Below are 21,183 nucleotides of genomic sequence, written 5' to 3' on the forward strand. Positions count from 1 at the left end.
GATGCTACTGGATATTAGTAGTCAACACCAACCTGCAACATTCTGGTCCACAACAGAAATTACTAAGGTAAACACCTGCACATACTTCTAGTCTCACTTGCATCTGTTAGCCAACAAACTGATATCCAATGCCCCCCTGTGCAATTCACAGCATCCACAGGCAACCCTCACAAACAGTACGCTGCAGTTTGCAAATTAGCTTTCAAAGTTAAAATTATTAAATGGACACGACAGTGAACTATTTTCCTAAGACCTAGCTGTCTTTCTAGACTGGACTAGGAACACAAACACCTGTTAACCTCTTCCCATACTGTGGTTCTCCTGTGAGCAGAGGTCTCTTGCTGAGAGTGTACCATCCACACAAGCTCTGGTTCTCATACAGGACACTGTATTACAAGACTGTGGTTCTACCCAGATGGAAAGCTTCACAAAAATCATCCTTTTTGTAGAGCATGGAGAGTGAAGCACAGGTTTAACAACCCTATTAGAGTTTGGCATTTAATATGACCTACTTAAGCAATACATATTTTAAAACAGATGAGTTTGCCTAACCAGGTAGTCTGAAAATATATGGAAATTGCAATCACAAGACTGTTGTTAATACTATCAGTTGCTAAATATCCCAGTTCTAAGTCTCCCACACCACACCCTGGATTGACCATCTCTAATACTTAACTAGAGATTAACACTCGTTGCTTCCACAACTGACTAGATATAAGGCACCATGACAGTTTTTACTGCATATGCTAAAATAAATTTAAAAGGAATTAAGTTTTATGCCTATTTTATAAAAGAAACAGCTCAGTCAGCAATAGCTTTTCCAAAGTTATACAACCTGTACGCAGCAACAATTTGGAAAGATACTTCCTACATAGCTAATATCAAGTGAGAAAAAGGTAATTTTTTTCCACTATGACACAGGCAAGCATACAAATAGATGCACAGGTACATGAGCTCAGCATGAACATGCAAACAATCATCTCCTCAAATTTATTTTGACCATAATGAGATGCTATCTTTCTCAAAAAACACATAACTGTTAAATGTTCACCTCCAGACTCAGACTGGCTAAGGTTGGAATGGGCCTCTGGAGGTTGCCTTCTCCAATGCTTCTCCTTAAGCAAGGTCACTTATAGCTGTTTGCCCAGGACCATGCCCAGATGGCTTTTGAGTATCTCCAAGTATGGAGACTTCATAACCTCTTTGGGCAACCTGTGTCAGTGCTCAGTCATTCGCACAGTAAAAAAAAAACAAAACAAAACAAAACTGTTTTTCCTGATGTTCAGAGGGAACCTCCTGTGTTTCAGTTTGTGCCCACTGCCTCTTGGGCTGTCACTGAGCACCACTGAAAAGACTATGTCTCTGTCTTTTTGGCACCCTACTCTTAGGTATTTATCTACATTGAGAAGCATATCAGAAGAACTGCTGAACACACTCAGCTCTTTCGGGCTCTCCTTCTATAAGAAACTCTTCAGTATGCCCATCTCTTTCATATTGGAGAGCCCAGAACTGGATGCAGAATACTCCAGGTGAGGCCTCCACCAGCACTGAGTAGACAGAAAAGACCACCTCCCTCAACCTGCTGGAAACATGTTCTCTAATGCAGTCCCCAATACAATTAGGCTTCTTTGACACAAGGGTGCAAAGATGTCTCTTGGTCAGCTTGGTGTCCACCAGAATCCCCAACATCCTTTTCTGCAAAGCTACCTTCCAGCTGGGTGGCCCCAATATTCATTTTGAATGGACAGATTTTCCTTCTTCCTTCTCAGCATACTTCAAAACTTCTGAGTTTTGAAGAAAGAAGAGGTAAAGTTTTGTATTTTTATTTAGATAATTCAATAAAATTACGCTGAGTACTGAAAAGTAAAAGATATGCTTACTTCCAGCAAGGGCAAGGAATTGCCACCTTCTGGGATCATGGTAACAGTAGTCATAGTGGGAGATAGGTCTTTACATATTTGATTAACATCTGTGCATATTTTAAATGCTTAAATTTATACACACATCCATTTTATATACACATTAGATATTTGTACACATATGTATATGCTTTTATATATTTATTACCTCTATATAATATATGTATGTAACTAAAACATGATCCAGAAAGACTACGTTTAAGAGCATAAGGACTGCTTACGTATCTGAGAAAACTGCCTAGAGTTAAACTCTGAGAGCACTCTCCTTCCTATGTCTCCCTTCTGTGATGAATTTACAGAGCTGGAGCACAGAATATGCAAAAGGCTGGGAGAAAAGGATTTATTCAGCCTTAAAATGAGCTCACTAAAGGAAACATTATTGCTTTCTACTTTTATCTAACTGGAAGGTACAGAGAGGACTGAGCTAATCTTTTCCAGAAGAAATGATTCTATGATTCTATGAAAAGGCACACAGTGAAAAGACAAGAGATAACAGACACAAGATGCAACACAGGAAATAACCACTAGATAGAAGGGTGTTTTTTTTTTCTTCCCCCACCAAATGGGTGAAATACTGGAACAAACTTCATGTACAGGCTACGAAATATCCCTCCTTGGGGTTACCCTGAACTTAGCAGGGCAAATCCCTGTGCAACTTGGTGAGGCTGTAACTGAGCATGGGCCTGGATCTATAAGCTGGGGGTTGGTCTAGGTGACCTCCAGATGTCCCTTCCAATCCATCACTCTGGAATTGCATACAACAAGAGTGGTACTGTTGCCTCTAACATGAAACCAAACCAAAATTCTTTGGTCAGAAAACCCATTATGCTATTCTATGCTGTTGTGCAAGGATTTTCTGATATCTGTCTACTTTCCATTTAAGCAAGTCAGTTTCTTTTAGAGGTTACTCTAAACTGAATCTTTCTTGCTCAGCAGTTGCATGAGTACAGAAGACAATAAAACCATGGTAGGTAATACAAAGGAACATTTAAGAGACTGCTTGTCTAGGAGAAAACTGATTCTCCTGCTTTTCTTTCCAAGTCTCCTATCTAGCTATGTTTTTCAGGAGACTTTTTGAAACTTAACTGCAGTCGAGATGCTCTGAAGAAAAAACGCATGCCATCTAATTGTAATTGTTAGCACAAAGTGCCAAAAGGACTTGAGCAGACTTAACTGTATTCATTAGCCTATTTTAGCTATTCTCTTACTTCTCTGCCATGGAGAGTTTATTAATCTGCTGTTTGTAGTTGCAGGTTATTTCATTTTGCACACGCTGAACAAGCTCCTCATCAATAGCATACTGTATTGCTGTCTGGATGACATCCAACCACCAAGGAGAACCTGAATGTATCTGTATGCAAAAGAACAAATTAATCTGTGAACATTCAACAAACAACCTCATTGCAGCAGAGAGTCTTTTTAAGCCAAGACACTCAAACACAGCCTGGTTAATTCTATGAGAAGTGGAAGATGAGAATATGCTTAAAAAAAAAAAAAAATCCCCTTTTCTGTTTAAGTGAATACAGGATTAAGGAATTTTCTGCATTCCCATCTACCTCCACACCTTCAAATTGCTTCATTAGAGTAAATTTCACTATGGTCATCTACACAGAATAGCCACATACAGATACTGTAATCTCAGGTTCCTCTTTCTCTCTCTCATAAAGAGGTGAGGGGATCATCTTATCACAGAAAGCCAACTCCCTGTGAAATGAATAGAGCAACACTGAAGTGACTTTGTAATTTTAAAAGCTGAAAGAAGATGCAGAAGCTTACTTCCCCATGTGCCATTTACCCCCATTTCTTTATTACTTCTTTACTATTATGCAAGTGACAAACAGTATTTCAACTCAGGTGTTCATCAATTTGTTATAGGTTTGCACCTTTCCATGAACACGATTATGCCTTAAGCACAAAGACTAAATGCCTGGCAAAGAATAGTTCCTTTGAAAGTAACTGAAAATCTGATACACCACAGAAATACTTCAGTGCCAAAACCTACACCTGATTTACTTAAATTACAGTTGAAGCACAGCTAATACAAAAATCAAGCATGGTGTTAATCTTTACTAGAATCATCCCGCCATGTACTTCTGGTTTTAGCCATCTGTTCATCAAGTACTTTGTGACTCTTTGTGCAGGGAACACAGAATATGTTTTGAGGCTCTACGTATGTGTGTTCACACACACTGCCAAACTCCTCTGCCAATCAGGCCTTCAAGGAACTGTTAAGAGGTAATAAAGAGCTGGAGTTCTAGATAAACAGACGAAAGTGTTCTAAGAAAAAAAAAATATAAAAAAAAAAATAATCCCCAAATTCAGCGACTAAATCTGTAAGAGGTACCTGCCTTTCTCTGGAGCTCCCGAATGGTCTGAAGAACTGGCTGTAAGGCTTGATGGGCTTCTGCAACTTCTGCATTGGATTTACTCATGTAATGTTTTCGAAGCTGTTCTGCCTGTATGCAAATAAGAGTTTAAATCATGCACAAATCATATTTATGAGGAACAACTGAAAGTTTAAAAACTCTCCAGCTTCCATCATGCTTTAAAATGGTTAAACCTAATGTGCTACCCACTTTAATTCATAAGCAATATTTTGTATTTTTTTTTTTCTCTAGAATCTAGCATTTTTTAGTAAGCAAAAAAAAAAAAAAAAACAAACCGCCCACATTTGAGAGGACAAATGATTGCAAAGATGCTAACTATGCAATCTTGCTTTCAGACAGGTCCCAGTGACATAATAGGAATACACTGCACTAAAAAAGGGACTGGAATTTAACTCACAATTCTTGCTTTTGTACATTAATATATATTGTGTTGGATAAGCAAACAAAACTTACAAGTAACATGTAAAAATGTATCTTTCACCATTACATTCTGATTTCACTAGATATCTTTATTTTGCATTTTAGAGTATATTTAAGCCTTTCTTCTTTTTGATTGCTACTATCAAGATAATTCTATTATTGTTATACATGGAGTTCAGTTACTATTGTTATATTATTATTGTTATAGATGGAGCTGAGTTTACCAGCAGCGGACAGGACTCAGGTATTTGGATGAAATACTGGCAGAAGATACGAAAAAATCTCTGCTTCACATTTATAAGCAAAATACAAACATTCTGAACCTCCTCTTTACAGTAATGTCAGAAGAAGGTGATATTAACAATAGCTAGAGTTACAGGTCAACACAAACATAGTCGATGTTTCTATAAAGACAAGTAGAAACTTCATATATTTAAGAGAACAAGTGTCATTAAACAAACAAAAAAAATTGCTACCTATGCATAGAATATCCATAAAAACTATAAAATATCACAAGATATACAAACAATAAGACAGATAATGATCACCACCACATAACTGGAGAGGCTGGCACTTCAGCTGGACTACATGAGAAGTAAACAAGGGACAAGGGCTGTTAAGTTGGAATGGAAAATTTATGTGAATTTTTCCCCCCCCCCCAGTCTGAGGTCTACAAAAGTAGTGGAACAGGTTGCTCAGATAAGTAGTGAAATATCTTTCCTTGGAAGTTTTAATGGCCCAGTTGGATAATGCCCTGAGCTACCTGGTCAGAAACAAGTGTTGATCTTGCTCTGAGGTGCAGGTTCAGCTGGAAACCTTCTAAGGTCTTTTCCAACCCAAATGATGCCACAATAACAATGTTCTTTTACTAAAATGGTCCAAATGTCTAGTACAACTAACCAATGAGGAAGAGTGATCCTAGCTATCTTGCCAGCTATTTTCCCAGTTACAACTGAGGATGCAGTTAGACTTATGCACACAGGAAGGAACATGCAGAGTCTTGCTCATGTGGCTAAAGATAGTCAACCTTTCTCGAAGCCTAGGCAGCACGAGAGGGACGGAGGCGAGTCAGTTGCTGTGGGGCACGTGAGTACAATACCAGTAACACAGAGAAAGCTGGACAGATGCCACTGGCAAACTTCAGGCTATGAAGAACACTGCAAATCAAGACCTTGTCAAGAAGGTTTCAAAAAATTACTGCAAAGTACTCCAACACTTTGAAAGTATATCAGTACAACGCACAGGACCAAAAAGAGGCAGAAAATCAGCTTCAAGGCATGACTGAGAAGATGCAATACACAGTAGTAGCTTATGTTTACGAGGAGGCTGGGAAGCATTTTGGAATGATCAGCACCTATGCAAAAAACACTAAACCTCATCTAGAGAAAACTGCAGTTAAAGTGAGAATAGCTACAGAAAATATGAGGAAATAAAAAGATGGAAAGAATTCAGGATGGTGTATTCTTTATCAGTAACATCCATGTAAGTTAATTCCACAAGAACATTGAGGGAGGGAAAATACAATTTTAGGGATAGAAATTATTAAAACATCTATAAAACACACTCACAACATAACAGAGAGCAGCAAGCATTCAGAAAACAGCATTTTAGTGGACATTTCTGCTCTAATCTCACACACTAAACTCCTCCTGATTTTGCTAACCTGAAAGGAAACGTACGCGGTTAACTTGAAAGCTATTTGATATTTTCTCTAAACTAAATAAATAACATTGAACAATAAAAAAATAAAAAGATGCTTTTCAAATCATATTTATATAAAAATGAAAAATGCTTACCTCTTCTGCAAGTCTGCTATCACGCAAAGTCGGAGGAATTCCTGGGTGCTTTCCCAACAATTCCATCAAATTGTGTGTAGAATGAAGTCTCTAAATTATACAAAGTCGACAGCAATCATGAAAAAATCATTGCCATATCTGTGACAGGAAAAGCTTAAACAACAATGACAGTTTACAGCAAGAAATGAGTATTCATTTAAAATTCACTTGGTTTTTCCTCTGTTAATCTGGAAGGATCTTATAAAGAATAAACTCTCTTTTCCCCATTTTATTAAGGAAATGAGATTAAAAATACCTTCTTCAACAGCTCAAAAACATATTAGCAGGTGAATTTGATACCAAGTCATCAGATTCTGTCCCATACTCACCCTCCTAAATTAACGTGGCCCTGGAATATTAAAGAAAATAAATTCTTTATCTCTGAGCACATTCTTTTGTAACTATGTTCAGAATATTTTAAGAAGACAATTCACTTAGCCTGTCTAAAGCAAACTGAAGTATAAGGAAAAAAGCAGGTCCCAAGAACTTCAATCATTTTTCATTTTTTCTGCTTTTCTGAAATAAAAGATGACTGAATAATGCAATTTTTTAAATTTTTTTTTTTTTACTTTTAAGGAAAATAAACTTGATTGTTCATAAGGCAATTCTATTCCTCTTCCCTAGGTTCACCATATGTATCCCAAATCAGATCCCTAGTACTATGCTGCCTGCCCACCTCCCACAAACTTATACTAATAATGTCCACTATCATGAACTTGTGCCCTCCCTTCTCACCTCCTGCATTCACTTCACCTTTACCCTTTTATGATCTCAGCCACTGAAGAGCACTGGCCAGCACTGGTTTGCCATCGTCTTAAAGAGCTAAGCCTATGCATCTGGGAAGTACTTGAGAGTTGAGTTTAATAAAAGGCAATATTAGGTAGTGTATATTTTGAGGGGGAAAAAAAAAAAGCTTTATCAGATTGGTCAATGGAGTAAAACATCTTAACTGTTATGAATAGCTTCACCAATTTATGCTCATATGGCTACAGTAAGTGAAAAATGCCTTTGGAAAACCACAAAAGAGAAGCAGGGATCAAAAGCAGCACAACAGAGCAATCAGATGACCACAGGCAAGATAATCAAACAACAACTTACTCACTGAAGTAAGTGAAATAAACAGACAACGGATCATTTCTTATTTATCCATCATTAGCATTTTAAATATCTTGTTATGCTTAAGGGGATTTCGGTCAATTTAGAACTGATATTTCTTGAAGACTAATAAAGATGTTACATACAGAACCATTGCTTTCTTATCAGGAAAATACATTCACATTTTTAATATACCATACAAAACATATTGCCTGAAAAGAAAATTCACTTAGATTCTTTTTCATATTTTCATTTAATTTCAGAGAATATCTTCTGCGCTGCAAAAATTTTATTATTCTTTATCATTTCCTATATTAATATAATTCTCAATACAAATCCAGCATCCTGTATTTGTATACACAAGTGTAGGAATTCAGCTTGTTAAGTTTATTGCAGAACAGCAGGTGGAGATCATACACTACTTCTGGGATACCATAAAGTTTAGAAATACAGTAGCTTTTTCTCTTTTCAAAAAAAAAAAAGAGCAAACAGGAATTTGGTGACATTCACATCTACAATTTGTCATAATGACAACAGCACATCACCAGGAGGAAGAAAAGACTGACCTGCTAAATTAAATTAAAGTACTCCAGTTCTTAAATAAGTCTCTTTATTTTTGAATGCTCACTCACTTGCAAAGAATCCGTTTTGAGCTTTTCTTTGTGCTCTTCAGACGACTGTAACACCTCTCTGTACAGCTCTGCAGCCAACGTATATTCTCCTGAATTAAGAAAAGAGTAATAAAACCATACACATATACATATTCTGCCATTTTTAAATACACAAGCAGCCATGTCTGGCCATCACTTGTCACATACTAAGATGTCTCTCGAGAGGCCGTACAATATCTACTTGTCTTCAAGCAAATCTTCCCTATTCATTCCGTGCCAACTTCCTCCCCCCACTAAAAAAAAAAAAAGGTAAAAAAGACTATTATATTTTGCAAAACCTAAAGCAATTTCCCAATTAAGTATCTTTTATGACTGAAAGATTTATAGAATTCTTGACCCTAAAGTACACACTTGTGTAACCCCAAAAAAAAAAGTTCACACGTTGCACTAAAAAAAATTTACAACTCACTGCAGTGATGCATTACTTAAGTCACACTAAAACGTTTTTCACTCTTCCAGTGAAAACAATGAAAGTTGTGTCATAAAAGGCAGAAATGATAAAATACATGCAGAGAGCGTAACTATTGATGTAAGCTGCTATCACAATAACTTCTCAGAAAGTAGGGTATATCAATTAAAAAAAAAAATAGAAAATTGAAGTTGCATATGGAAAAGCAGGAAAAAAAATCCATTTTTATTTTCTCAACTGACAGAAATTTAGCCAATAATTGTCTTAGAAGACTCTTAAAATATGGAGAAGTACAGGGACATGAAATGTATAAAGTTAGACAACAGAGCAAAACAAAAATAATCTTCCTAAGTACCTGGAAGCCTAACAACTCTATTTCAACCAAGTTTTGTTGCTTCTGACAAAGAGTTGCCAGTTCCAAGGGTGTAGTCCTGCAGTAGGCTATTGCCATGACTAGTAACAGGCCAAGAGCCCGTGCTGAACTTGCAAGGCCTCAGACTAGAGGCTTGTCAGGCCGCCTTTGAATTGCTTGGACCTTCTATCAGACTTAGCTGTGATAGCAATTTTTCTCATTTACTAGATGCCTATGGATAACATTTATTTTTTTTTTAACTTCTGCTTATCTTTGTGTGGTACAGTCACAGCTTTATATAGATGGGAGTAACGAGCAGTTATTCCATGTAGAACGTGGTATTTACAACTAACACAATGATGTAGTGTAGAGAAATACAGGCCTAGTAACAATAGCAGAGGCCTTGACAAGTGAAGAAAGAGGATGCAGTGTAGAATACAGCCATGGGATGCTCAGAGATGGTGCACAGGCTTGGCAGTGAATAAGGAAACCATGGCTATAAACAACTCACCCACAGTCAAAGAAATGCAGACCTAGAGCTGGACAAAACTGGTTTTAGGGGCAACAAAGAGAACAAAGAAATAGTATGTAACATTCATTAAAGGCATCGTGTACACTAAATTTGGTGTTAACATGGAACTGCAGACCAATGAAGAGAAAGGTGTAAGGGTGTGTTAGCAAACATAAAAATGACCCTACTCGGATCCTTGAGTGACAAAGGAGAAACCATCAACACAAACATCTTAGTCCATCTGGCAAAGAACTCCAGGTGGTGACAAGTAGCCATACTAGCCAACTAGCACTGCCTGTCACCACCCCTATTAAACTACTGAGCTCAGGACCCGGAAGTGCAGTACAAAGGTGAGCATTAAAGCAGGACAAGCAATAGAAAGTGTGATTATTTTTTTTTCATATGTAACAATTAGATCTGGGATAACAATTAGACCTATAGGATTTCAATTACACTAACAATAAATTCATGGCTTTACATATAAATAAGGTGCACTTCCTTCTTGCTGATAAAGGAGACTGAGTGTAACACTTCTGCTGGGGTAGGGAAAAGTTATAAACCAGAATGCTGCCTCAGTCCTGCTTTTGTTTCTTATTAGTTTTCATCAGTCTGCTTTTCAAAAAAAGCCAAACTTAATTTGTGACACTGGTGTATTTTAGAAGTATTTAGTCTATACAGAAATCTTTTTAAGCACTGAATTCTATCTGTAAACTTGACCTTCATCCTGCAATCATAGCAAGGTACTTAAAACCTACTAACTGCAGGCCAGAGAATCTGAATGTAGTCTTTCTGTAAGGCAAATAATAGAACAGGAAGTTTACTTGTCCTCCTCTTAGAAGAAAGACTTTAACATGAACTGGGAAAAGTCAAGCAGCTTGTCAGCTTTAAAAGACTTATTACTTGGCAAAGAGGCATTTTTTCCACATTCATGACTAAGTAATTTTAATTTATTATTATTATTATGTTTAGTAGGACATAAGATTAATATAATTATTTTTGTTTCCCATTCAAAGCTTTTTTTTCCCTCCTAATTCAGACATTGACAGAGCTGAATAGCAGGCAGCACCAAAAAGATTCCAGTCAGCATAACAGTTTGCACAGCAGGGGGCACAACAGGAGCCCAGAAATCAGTACTGAAAAAACAAAAGCATGTTAAGTACAATTATACAAGTATGACTTTTTTATCCTCTCAGTACACATATAGTAGAATGAAGAAATAATATCAAACAGAAAAAAGACAGAAGTACACTAAGACATCTCAAAGATTCACCAAACTACATCTATTCTTTTCTCCCTCATCTAGAACAAATGGTTTTGTTACAAACACTATTACAAGCCTCTCTGGTTTCCCTGGATTTCACTATGGCTTTTTCCACAAATTCAAAAAATTGTTTTCATGTGGTGTCATCTAAACCCTAACTCTCCTCTTACCTTTGATGATATGGATACCAGCTAAACCATTAAGAGCACACACCAACTGTCGGTGAGCTTCTTCACACTCTGTTCGACATTTCTTCTGCAGAGATGTTAACAGTTCCTCCATGGTCATGGTGCTGAAATGGAGAAAAACGTCTCAAATTTGGAACAAAACCACAATACTAGAAAAGTAACACTCCCTTGCTGTGCATCCAACATACTGCGCGACTGTTTATTCAAGACTTATTTACTTATTAAAAAACCTTAGTTCTCAGCTTTCCTTCCAGCTAGAGCTTTACCCTAACTTGAGTACAACAGAAAGAAATGAGAAGGAAGAGGGAAGTTAGAATTAGGTAAAATAATCCTTTACAGGGCAAAATGTTTTGCTTCTTTTATTACAGTGGAGAATTGGAAACAAGCAAAAATACTCTTCATTTTGCTAGAAGCTTTTCAAATGTAAACAGCAATGAGAGACGACGTTTCTCCCCTCCGCTACCAGTCTAAACATTCAGAACACAAGGTTTCAAGGTTAAGAGGAAAATGTGTGAAATGAGAACAGTGAAGATTAACAAATGTCATTGTAAACTTCCAGTTCTACCTTTGTAATATTTGTAATTCATGAGAGTAATTTAGTCAGAAGAGAATTAGCTTAGCATAAAAAAATACAGGAAATGGAGAGGTAAGAGAGAGAAGCAAGGACAGAGATGAGAAAGGAGGAAGAAAGAAGCATGAAGAATAGCTTGGAGTAAGGCCAAGGGACAAAATCCAGGCAGGAACAAGACTGATGCAAAGAGACAGGAGAGTAAACTGCAACAGTCCACAGCAGCTGACCTGAGGCTGCTTCCACAACGAGCTGCTGCTGTGAGACCAGACACTAACCCTCGTTCCCAAAACTCTGCTTCTCAGCCTCATTCATCTTCAGGAGAAGCATTTAGTATTCCATATTTAGCATGTGGAGCAGAGCAAGAGGTGACAGAACTCCTGTGCAGTCTGGGCCCAAGGTATGCTGGAAGGGTATCCTTCACCAGGCTTTTATTTTACCCTCCTTGCAACACTGTTCCATCTGCAGAAACTGGCCATTGAGTTCATACTACAGTGTTAAATTAGAGCAGGCTTTTAGTCAATATAATCACTTTTTATAATTAGCTGAATTCAAAGGTATTGGCAAATATATATAATACCAGCTGTTCATACTCTGATACTTCTACAATTACTACTTAATCCTCATTTTTAAAACCATCACAAGTTTCAAGAAAAATTATAATTGCAAAAGGATGCACATATGAAGTATTCAATGTGATACATAGCCTGAGACTACCAATTAAGACAAAAGGAAGGTGTTTTTTTAACTCAGTTTAACTAGGAGAGCCTAGAAAACTCCCTAGTAGGGCTCTGTTTTGCTGAGTAGATGTTCTCATTTACTGCCTGCACTACAGAGGTAGAAAAAAAAAAGTCACTTAGCACAGAATATGCTCAGCTTTCTTGCTCCAGGCCACTTTCTCTTAGCCATATACTCCACCATCAACTTTCTTGTATCAGTAAACTTCTTTTACTCATCAAAGCTCCTAGCACTGAATTTCTTCATTATTCTCCTACATATAGCCAAACCAGCAGCCAAATCTCTGTTCTGGGAATTTTCAACTGCTGCAGTCTAGTCTGGTTCTCAAAAAAAAATATATGTAAATAGTGCTGGTAAATGACATTTCTTTATACATGATTTTAAGAAAAAAAAAAATGTAGTTTTCATTGCTAGTTTTTCCACCACAGTTACTACACATCTGCCACTCCACAACCATTCTGCCAAAATCAACACACTACTAAACTGTTCTCAGCGTGCTCAGCTCAGTTTACAGGTTTAATTCGTGCTCCACTGGTTCATTTTAATATAAATAGCCTTGTATGGGCTGGTGGGAATACTCATTTCTCCTGTGTTTGAGTCCTTACTTCCACATGAGCAGTTTGTTAGACAAAGTGCTACTTGACAGTGCCTGCTCCTGGTCCCTGCTGAAATAGGTGCAAAGTCAGTTACAGCTGCTCAGGCACTGTAGATGCCCCATGTGAGAAAGAGAAAGGAATAGGACACAAAACTTCATAAAAGGATAGACTAAGTAGGATGGATGAACAAGGCCAAGAAACGAGAAACAGCGCTGGCAGTGTTAAAAGTTTTAAGTTCTTCCCTACCTGTAGCTTAGAAAAGAAACTATGTAGTGTTCTCAGAAGCCTGGAATGGAAACAGGCTGTCCTTTCACAATCCCCCTCTAACTGCCTGAAAACGTGGCAGCTGCACTTCAGAGTGCTAGCAACATGGTTTAGATCTAACAAAGACTGAGACCAGACTGGTATTTGCAGGGCACTTGTAAAGAAGATGCTTTTGAAAGCACATACACAGAAAAAAAAGCACTTCAAGCTTTCAGGTTTGGATCCATATTCACAAATTCTACAACTGTGCATTAATAGCTTTCTCTTTGAATTAAAGAATGATTCAATTCTGTTTATTAATTTAGTTCATTGTTCTCATTTATAAACCTGCATTTATCTAAGGGACAAAAGAAAATCAGTGTGCTTATTTAAAACTGAAAAAGAATCTGGTTTGTTTCATACTCCATCTGTCACCTGCAAAAGCCATCAGCCTGGTAAGGTTAAAATGTTACTGCACAAACAACTGCCCCATAGTAACATAGTACTCTGTGCTCTTTACCATACGAATTATACTACCCTACTGAATCCTATACAGCTCCGGAGGTCAGATAGCTTGGTGTTGCATAATTGCACATTTACCTAAAGAAGCTTAAAATTAGGCTTGCTTGAGAACTGTACCAGGTCTAGCACTGTTAGGGACAATTAGAGTTTCATTTTGGATAGACAAAGCCATTTAGGCAGTGACAGAGATTCACCTTTTCTGTAATGGCAAGAACTCTCCTCGAACAGCTTGTGGATGACAGCAGGCCTGCCTCAGCCGTAGCAAAGGGTACAGAATAGATGTCACAGTCCTTCTATCCAGGCTACTAAGCTTAAGAGTCCAGTCTGAAATCTTCCTGAGTTTTGCCAATGCATCCTGGCAACACACCTCATGCTGGCGATGATAGAAGTGTCTCTCTACAGGAGAAAAGTGAAGCCAGTGTACGTTTTCTGTCTGAGGGGGGATTTGAATCTGCAATTGAATAAGAGAAGTAGTCAATTGCAAATAAGGCCATTGACTAATGTTCCTCAGGAATTTTAGAATCCAAAACTCTCATTTACTTGGTCAATCACATCCTTCTTTGCTGATCTCCACATTATCTTGGCAATTAGACTGTAGAGAGGCTGTGGATTTTTCCTACAGTAAGGCCGATACAAAAGTTGGTCCCACCAGTGTTTGACCCAGTAGGGATCAATTCCAAGGAAAAGGACTAATCCATACAGATCTGCCAAGAAAAGAAAATGTTTTAGTACAATGTTTGTGTTTTAACATTTCACAGTATGCCTTAAAAAAAAAAAAAAAAAAAAAAATGGCTTTCAGATAAAGTATACCAGGCATAAAGCAACTACATTCTGGCCATTATCTTTTCCACTTGTTTTCCAGTCATATCCTCACCAAAACAGCTGATTTGATGCAGAGGACTGGGTGGGGAAAGGTGGGGGTTCTCTCTTTTAGCTAGTTGTTGATTTTCATACAACTTGCTGGAATATAACTCTTTGTGAGATGCTTTCCTAATTTCAAGTTTAGCTGAATACAGCAATAAATTTAGATCTATTCAGAGGAAGAGTGAGAGGCAGAAATTCCATGATTGCATAGGGTTAACTCGGTTTGCCAGGTTTTTCTAAAACAATATTGCTCAGTATCATTACCTCACAGCCTGCTGTGCACCAACTGTCTGGTACTCACCAGCCTAAAAAGGGCTGCAATTCAGAAGACTCACTTTTCTACTAAGGCAGAAGAAATTAACAAAATACACTTGTTTTCTTAGTAATTGAGAGAACACAGCTTGCCAATTCTGCCCAATTCGGAAACATCATTTTGGGGCCTGAAATTTAAGGACGTACTGACTTTAATCTTGTATCTAATCTTACTGGAATAATACAGAAGCACATTTTAAATGCAGCATGGGGACAATGCAAAATAGAAGTATATGGTGGCATCTTACATATAGTCTTAAAGGTCTGGTGGCCACGTTCTTTATTCCGTTAGCTTTATAGTAATTTTGATATTCATCCAAGAGCCATAAGGTATTCACCAGAATGTCGCAGACCAGATGAAGGAAAATCCTGGGAATTATTTCTATGCACGAAGCAATTGTTTATCCAGAGGTCCTATCCCACTTTATTACAGCAACGACAGCACAGATCCAAATTAATCAGCAGTTTTTTCACCCCCTGCGTGATGGGGGCAACCTCAGAACAGCCTGAGTACGTGGCCACCACGTATCATGGACAATATGACATTTCAGATGTGTTAAATCAACACCATGACACATAAGGACTTGAACAAGATCATAATGGTCAAATCAACCACTTCCTTCTATAGCGTTTGCTTTACTAGCTATATATTCTCAAAACTACTACGTTTATTTAGAAATTAAATCCACAGTTCCATAATTAATATATAATATTGAATTTTATACTAACTTGGTATCTGAACAATATTCCACAAATGCTTACGCTGATTTTGTCCGCTTTCAAACTCATTGCCTCAATATGTAGCACATATTCCTAAACTGATCAAAGAATTCAGGGAGAAGTTAGCTCCCTTTTTTCTATCTCTGAAGCCTGTCTACTGAAACTGAGTACCTCACAAAAAAGAAAAAACAAATGACATCTGCTAACATACAGCTCCCTACTCCACGCAATGCAATTCATTAAGTCGTTACATAAGGACTCAATGCAGTTAAGCATCAGTAAGATTTTTAGAATTTATGTTCATGGTAAATGGTGCCCACAGTAGTTCATACAGGGCCACTCAAAAATCAAAAACAGCTTTGCTTGCTGTGTTTGACAGAAGAATTCTGTAACTAGAGCAGACTACCTTCGACTGCAATAGAGAGGGGTTTATATTTACCCACTCTTAAATGAAAACTGAAGAACAGACTTGAGTCAGCTGTTTGACATACAGCTTTCCTACTCCCCAAAGTATCTGTCTAACTTGGGGAAATAAGATTTCAGCTCTGCAATTTTTATATTGATGTATTTATTGATGGTTTTATTACACAGCTCATGCTTATGGCTTACCAAGTCAGAGTACCTAATGAATTCAGAGCAGAACGAGGAGACAAGTTAACTGCTTCAAACCACTACCTAATGATCAGCACAAGGAAAACCCACAGATGACACTGCTAAATCAAACCTCACCTTCCAGTCCTCTCTGCACAGGGGTGCCACTGACACACCAGCGATTGATTCCACTTAAACGGAGCGCCATTTCCGCAGCCTAACAAAAGAAGATAGAACCAACGGTAGAAAAGGAAAGTCAGAGACAGCTTGAAAACATGTGGACCTTATAAGAAGTCTACACATCTTTTTAGTAAGATTAGCAGACCTACAAGTGGAACTGGTGCTATATATCATAGGAATGTGTATAACATTACTGACCCTCTTTGAAGGTAACTGAAAGCTGATAAAAACCATATCCATTTCCAAGCATTCAAGTGCAATTATGGGTTCACAAAAGGCAAATAGTTAAAAGAAACTATGTAAAAAAAAAAAGCCTGTAAGCCACTGCCATTACATAAGTAGCATTATTGTCTTGGGCAAAATGACTGGACAAATACTAATTAAAATAATCTCCCCCTGCAGATTGCAGCCCTAGAGTCTACAGACACACTGCTGACTATTTTAGCTTCTAGACCCACAGGACAGATCTATGCCTCTGAACCATGTCACTGAACAGGCTAGTGTCTTGTTTGAAACTATCAAACACCACATACAACACAATGACCTAGTTCTTTAAACTGTCAGTACAGATTATGTTAAGTATTTTTTGAGCTGGATATACTTCACAGCCTGCCAAAATTCCAACAAGAAAACTATTTAATAGTAAATATCTGCCACAGGAAATTCACTTCTAAAGGACAAGCTACAAGGACAAATTACCTGAGTGCACGGAACATGAAGAAAGGGAGAGGGAAGTCTATTGTATTATTTACAACAACCTTGTCAAAACCTCTCAAGTTAAATAAAGGCACGTCTGGGAACGTCACACCTTTGCGGTAGTGCACTCGACCATTTGTGCTTCATCAAGGCAGATCCTCCACCACTCCACAGCTACCAAGGGGCTGGGGACTGCCATGTAGCGCTTCTGGTTCCGGAAGCGGCGCCCGTCCTCGCTGTTGCTGTGGGGGATGTCCACGTAGTTCAGCTCGGTGCGCAGGACGTCGTAGGTGGTGATGACCACCTCCTGCTCTGCCAGCACGTGCGGCTGCAGGAAGCCATGCTTCTTCACACCTTGATACACCTGCATGCATTCGCGTTCAACGCCACAACAGCAAAGAACAAAGAGAAGAGATGCCTCAATAGAAATGCAAAAATACCAGTAAAGCTTCCTGTGCACGCTGCTAGAAGCATTCCTAAAATAATATCAAGTCATTCATAAAACCTGCACTCACACAGTACCACGGTGGGAAATCCACACAAGTAACAGAGGTAAGAAATGCAATACTGACATTGAGGCAAAATTGTGAAGTATTTAGAACTCACAAAACTTTTTTTTCTCCTTTGAACAAAAAAGGGCTTCAGTATTCTCCACAACAGTTATTTTTGCAACAGTTGTATTCAAGATTAAGTATTCTGTAATGTTTTATGGAGCAAAACTCTGTCAGTCAGTGCTACAAATCCCGTCCCTTCCTCACCAAAATATGTACTGCCTTTCTTCCCATGAAATTCCCAAGAATTTCATGGTTCATTAGGTAAAGACAGAACCATGCAGCAAAATATTTTAAAAAAACAGAAATTTTACTCTGGGCAATGTTTACCTACAAAAAAATATTTCTACAGAGACTCATGAAATAAAAAGAATACCTTAGTAAGAAACAATCCCTGCACATCAACTGAATACTTTATAAACCTCTCATATTTACATTTCTTCTAACATCCAAACTGTTTTTCTTATCTCCCTTGTCATTTTAAGCATAAAACTTTCAGAAACGTCCAGCAGTTTAAATTAAAACATTAACAAGCTAAACCAAGTATTTTACTTTTTGCTTCCCCATAATATTGTTCCATATCCAAAGAAAATGCAGCACATGAGTCCCAGTATACTTACACTACGAAAACATTGAAATTTCAAATAATGCATCATTAGGCACACAAAAAAATGAAAAAAAAAAAGTATATATATAAAATAAGAGTTTTCTAATCTCCAGGGGTTTTAGCTACTAAGAGCAATAATTACCAGAGGTATGTATCAATCCTTTTTTCCCCCCTTCTCACACAAACTTTTTCTCTTGCTCCCAGTCTACCTGAGGAACCTACATCAAAATTACAGGCATTTGTTGCATACTTTAAGGATTACATAATCAGCCACTTCTTAAGACTTATCAGGTAAGTCATATAATAGGAAACAATATTAAAAGAGATAGAGCTTTCTTCTGACAGATTCAGGAATATCCCTAGCTTTCAGAATGGATCTATATTTTGGCTTCATCATTATACAGTTAGCATCTTTCTATGCCTTTCTCTTTCTGCAAGTTCATGATTTATTACATAAACACTAACCACAGTGGTCCATTCTGCAACTACCTAAGCACACTTTTACCATTTAAGAAAATTACACAGTTTTCCCAGCCCTTCCTGGTGTCACGAGCTTTAATGCTCCCTTAATTCACACAACTAATAGTCAAAAATACCAAAATTAAGATTACTATAAAACCTTGATTTCCTCCCTCTTTAAAACTTGATGATCAACATATGATTTCACTGTTATTGTACTTTTCCTTCCAGTAATAACCTTCCTCTACATTTGGGCATGGGGCAACAGTGTTTCTGTCGACTGAAAGAAACACCTGCAGAAAATTTCTGTTCAGCCCAAGCATGACAGAGCATGTGCAACCAGGTCAACACACATGAACTAGAGGGAGAATAGGAGGGGAGAAAAAACGGAAAAAAAAAAAATAAGAGCATGCTCACTGAAGCAACTGTTATGAAGAAAAAATAGCTGTCAAAGTCTAATAACCTCTCCCAAGTATTTATGAACAGATTTTACGGAGGTTTATAACTTGGCCAGGTTTTCGTTGTTCTCCCAGCAGCAGGAAAAGACAACCTGCCACAAAGCAAGACCCACTGATAAATTTTAATCTCTTTTTCTATTACATAAAACCATTAGAAGTTCCCATGGGTTGTAAGCAGTTGGAATAATAAAATACACCCTTCCACATTCAATGCAAAACCTGTTAACATGGGAAACTGTTTCTTTGTAACATCTGCATTGTTCATTTATACTTGACAGAAAAAAACAACAAAATTTCCTTTTGAAGCAACACTGAAAGCAAGTCTGAATGAATTCAGAGTTGGCAGTTAAAATTAAAGCAGTGTCTCAGAACGGAAGGTGTCACACAGCTTAAAGTACTGACATTCAGTATTTAAGCTATTATACTGTTACCATGTAAATCTATTTCTGACAGTTTTCATCAAAGCTGGTATAAAACTTGGATTAGGTCCCATGAAAACTGTGCAAGTTTTACACATTTGTTAGTTGCTGAATTAAAGCAAATTAGACTGCTCACACAAAATGGCTTACCAGAAGCCTAGAACTCATTTGTACATTGGGTGTCTATGCAGGATAGCTGAAGCTGCCACACATCTCTGAATACAAAGCTTCCTCTATCAATCTAATATTATCATTATTTTATTTAAGGTAAGGGTTCTCAAAGCACTACATCATTACAAAGGTTCTCGCCTACTAAAAATATGGACAAAACTTGACTACATCATTAACAAGATACAATGGCTGCCCTTGAGTACTGACAGCTATATTAAAAAATCCCCTCTATTGCCATAGTTACTAAATGTATAATTAGGTCTATTTTAGTAATAGAGCTATTAGAAATCCAGTAAAAAGACAATATAAGATCTCAGGATAAGCAACATCCTAATAGATACAGCAGATGTTACAGAGCCAAAGGTCAAGCTGTAATGGTGTTGTTCTCAGTAAACACCAAGGCCTAAGAATTCTTTTATAAAGCCTGAGGACCAAAAATTCAAAAGTATACTTTTTACTTACTTAAATATTTGTTTTTGTCTAGAACAAAATGAGAAGCAACTGTCAGAGAGGTGCTTGGGTGCAAACATACAGTGACACTTGACATGGTCAACGATGTTCTAGTTCCACCTTAACCTTTCAGGAAAACCCAAACAAAACCCACAAAAAAACAAAGGAAAAAAAAACAGACACACACAAACAGCCTTCTCTCCCAGAAATCACCTATTCCTGCAACTGCTCAAACCTGGCGTCCATTTGATAAAGATATCTAGTCCAGTGTAACATCTCCCAGTGATAAGGAAAAAATAGAATCACATGCAGACAATCTTTCTAATACACAAGTGCAACGTGGTAGCAAAGCATAAGCCTAAAAGCAAGAAATGTAGACTTCTGACACAAAGGACAAAGAAACCTCTGAACTTCAGGTGACAGACAGGAAGGCAGGACAGGACATGTCAGACCGGAAGCCCTGAGGCTTGATAAAATAAACTCTCCAGAATATGAAGCTACGTAATCTCACCAGAACTCGAAGAGAAGATGATCTCACATGCCTGTTGATCTCATCTACCCACTGATGACAAATAGAGCTTGGAGAAATAATCAGAGTTGCTCCTGTGGAAACAGGTTTCATTGCCACGAGACAATGGGGACAGTAGAAGGGCTTGATCTTCAGGTTTTCCTCTTTGTAGTTTACACATTCTGCATGCTGCCACAAGTAACATTTCATGCACTGCACACGAGCTTTATAGTCAGCCAACCCGAGCTCACCACAGATGCATTCAAAGCGATATTCAACGGTATTAAATGGAAATACAGAACCACTATGTTGTATGCTACTGCTGGCATGTTCTTGGGCATGTGAGGACTTGTCCTTCAGGACTTCTTGCTGGTCATCAGCTGTACTTTTAGAAACATCAAAATCTGGAAGACTGCTCAAGTCAGTGGAGACAGGTAAGCTGCCAGGTAAGTTGAGAGGCTTTGGGACTACAGCCTCCTGCT

The 21,183-nt window shown here is 37.8% G+C and overlaps 1 protein-coding gene across 1 annotated transcript in view; it reads right to left on the reverse strand.

The window, feature by feature from the left end:
- Positions 1-21,183, reverse strand: part of SHPRH (SNF2 histone linker PHD RING helicase, E3 ubiquitin protein ligase) — a 47,517-nt gene that overhangs the window by 15,323 nt on the left and 11,011 nt on the right. The window contains exons 8-17 of the mRNA XM_008943788.1: positions 20,705-21,183; positions 17,191-17,442; positions 16,341-16,419; positions 14,256-14,419; positions 13,910-14,166; positions 11,031-11,152; positions 8,289-8,377; positions 6,523-6,612; positions 4,268-4,375; positions 3,128-3,270 (exon numbers count right to left, since the gene is read on the reverse strand). The exon at positions 20,705-21,183 is cut by the window's right edge and continues 235 nt beyond it. Coding sequence (XP_008942036.1) covers positions 3,128-3,270; positions 4,268-4,375; positions 6,523-6,612; positions 8,289-8,377; positions 11,031-11,152; positions 13,910-14,166; positions 14,256-14,419; positions 16,341-16,419; positions 17,191-17,442; positions 20,705-21,183 — 1,783 coding nt within the window. The remainder of the gene's footprint in view (positions 1-3,127; positions 3,271-4,267; positions 4,376-6,522; positions 6,613-8,288; positions 8,378-11,030; positions 11,153-13,909; positions 14,167-14,255; positions 14,420-16,340; positions 16,420-17,190; positions 17,443-20,704) is intronic.

The sequence above is a fragment of the Merops nubicus genome, unplaced genomic scaffold (assembly GCF_000691845.1).
Source record: "Merops nubicus isolate BGI_N331 unplaced genomic scaffold, ASM69184v1 scaffold5967, whole genome shotgun sequence".
NCBI classification, from domain to species: Eukaryota; Metazoa; Chordata; class Aves; order Coraciiformes; family Meropidae; genus Merops; species Merops nubicus.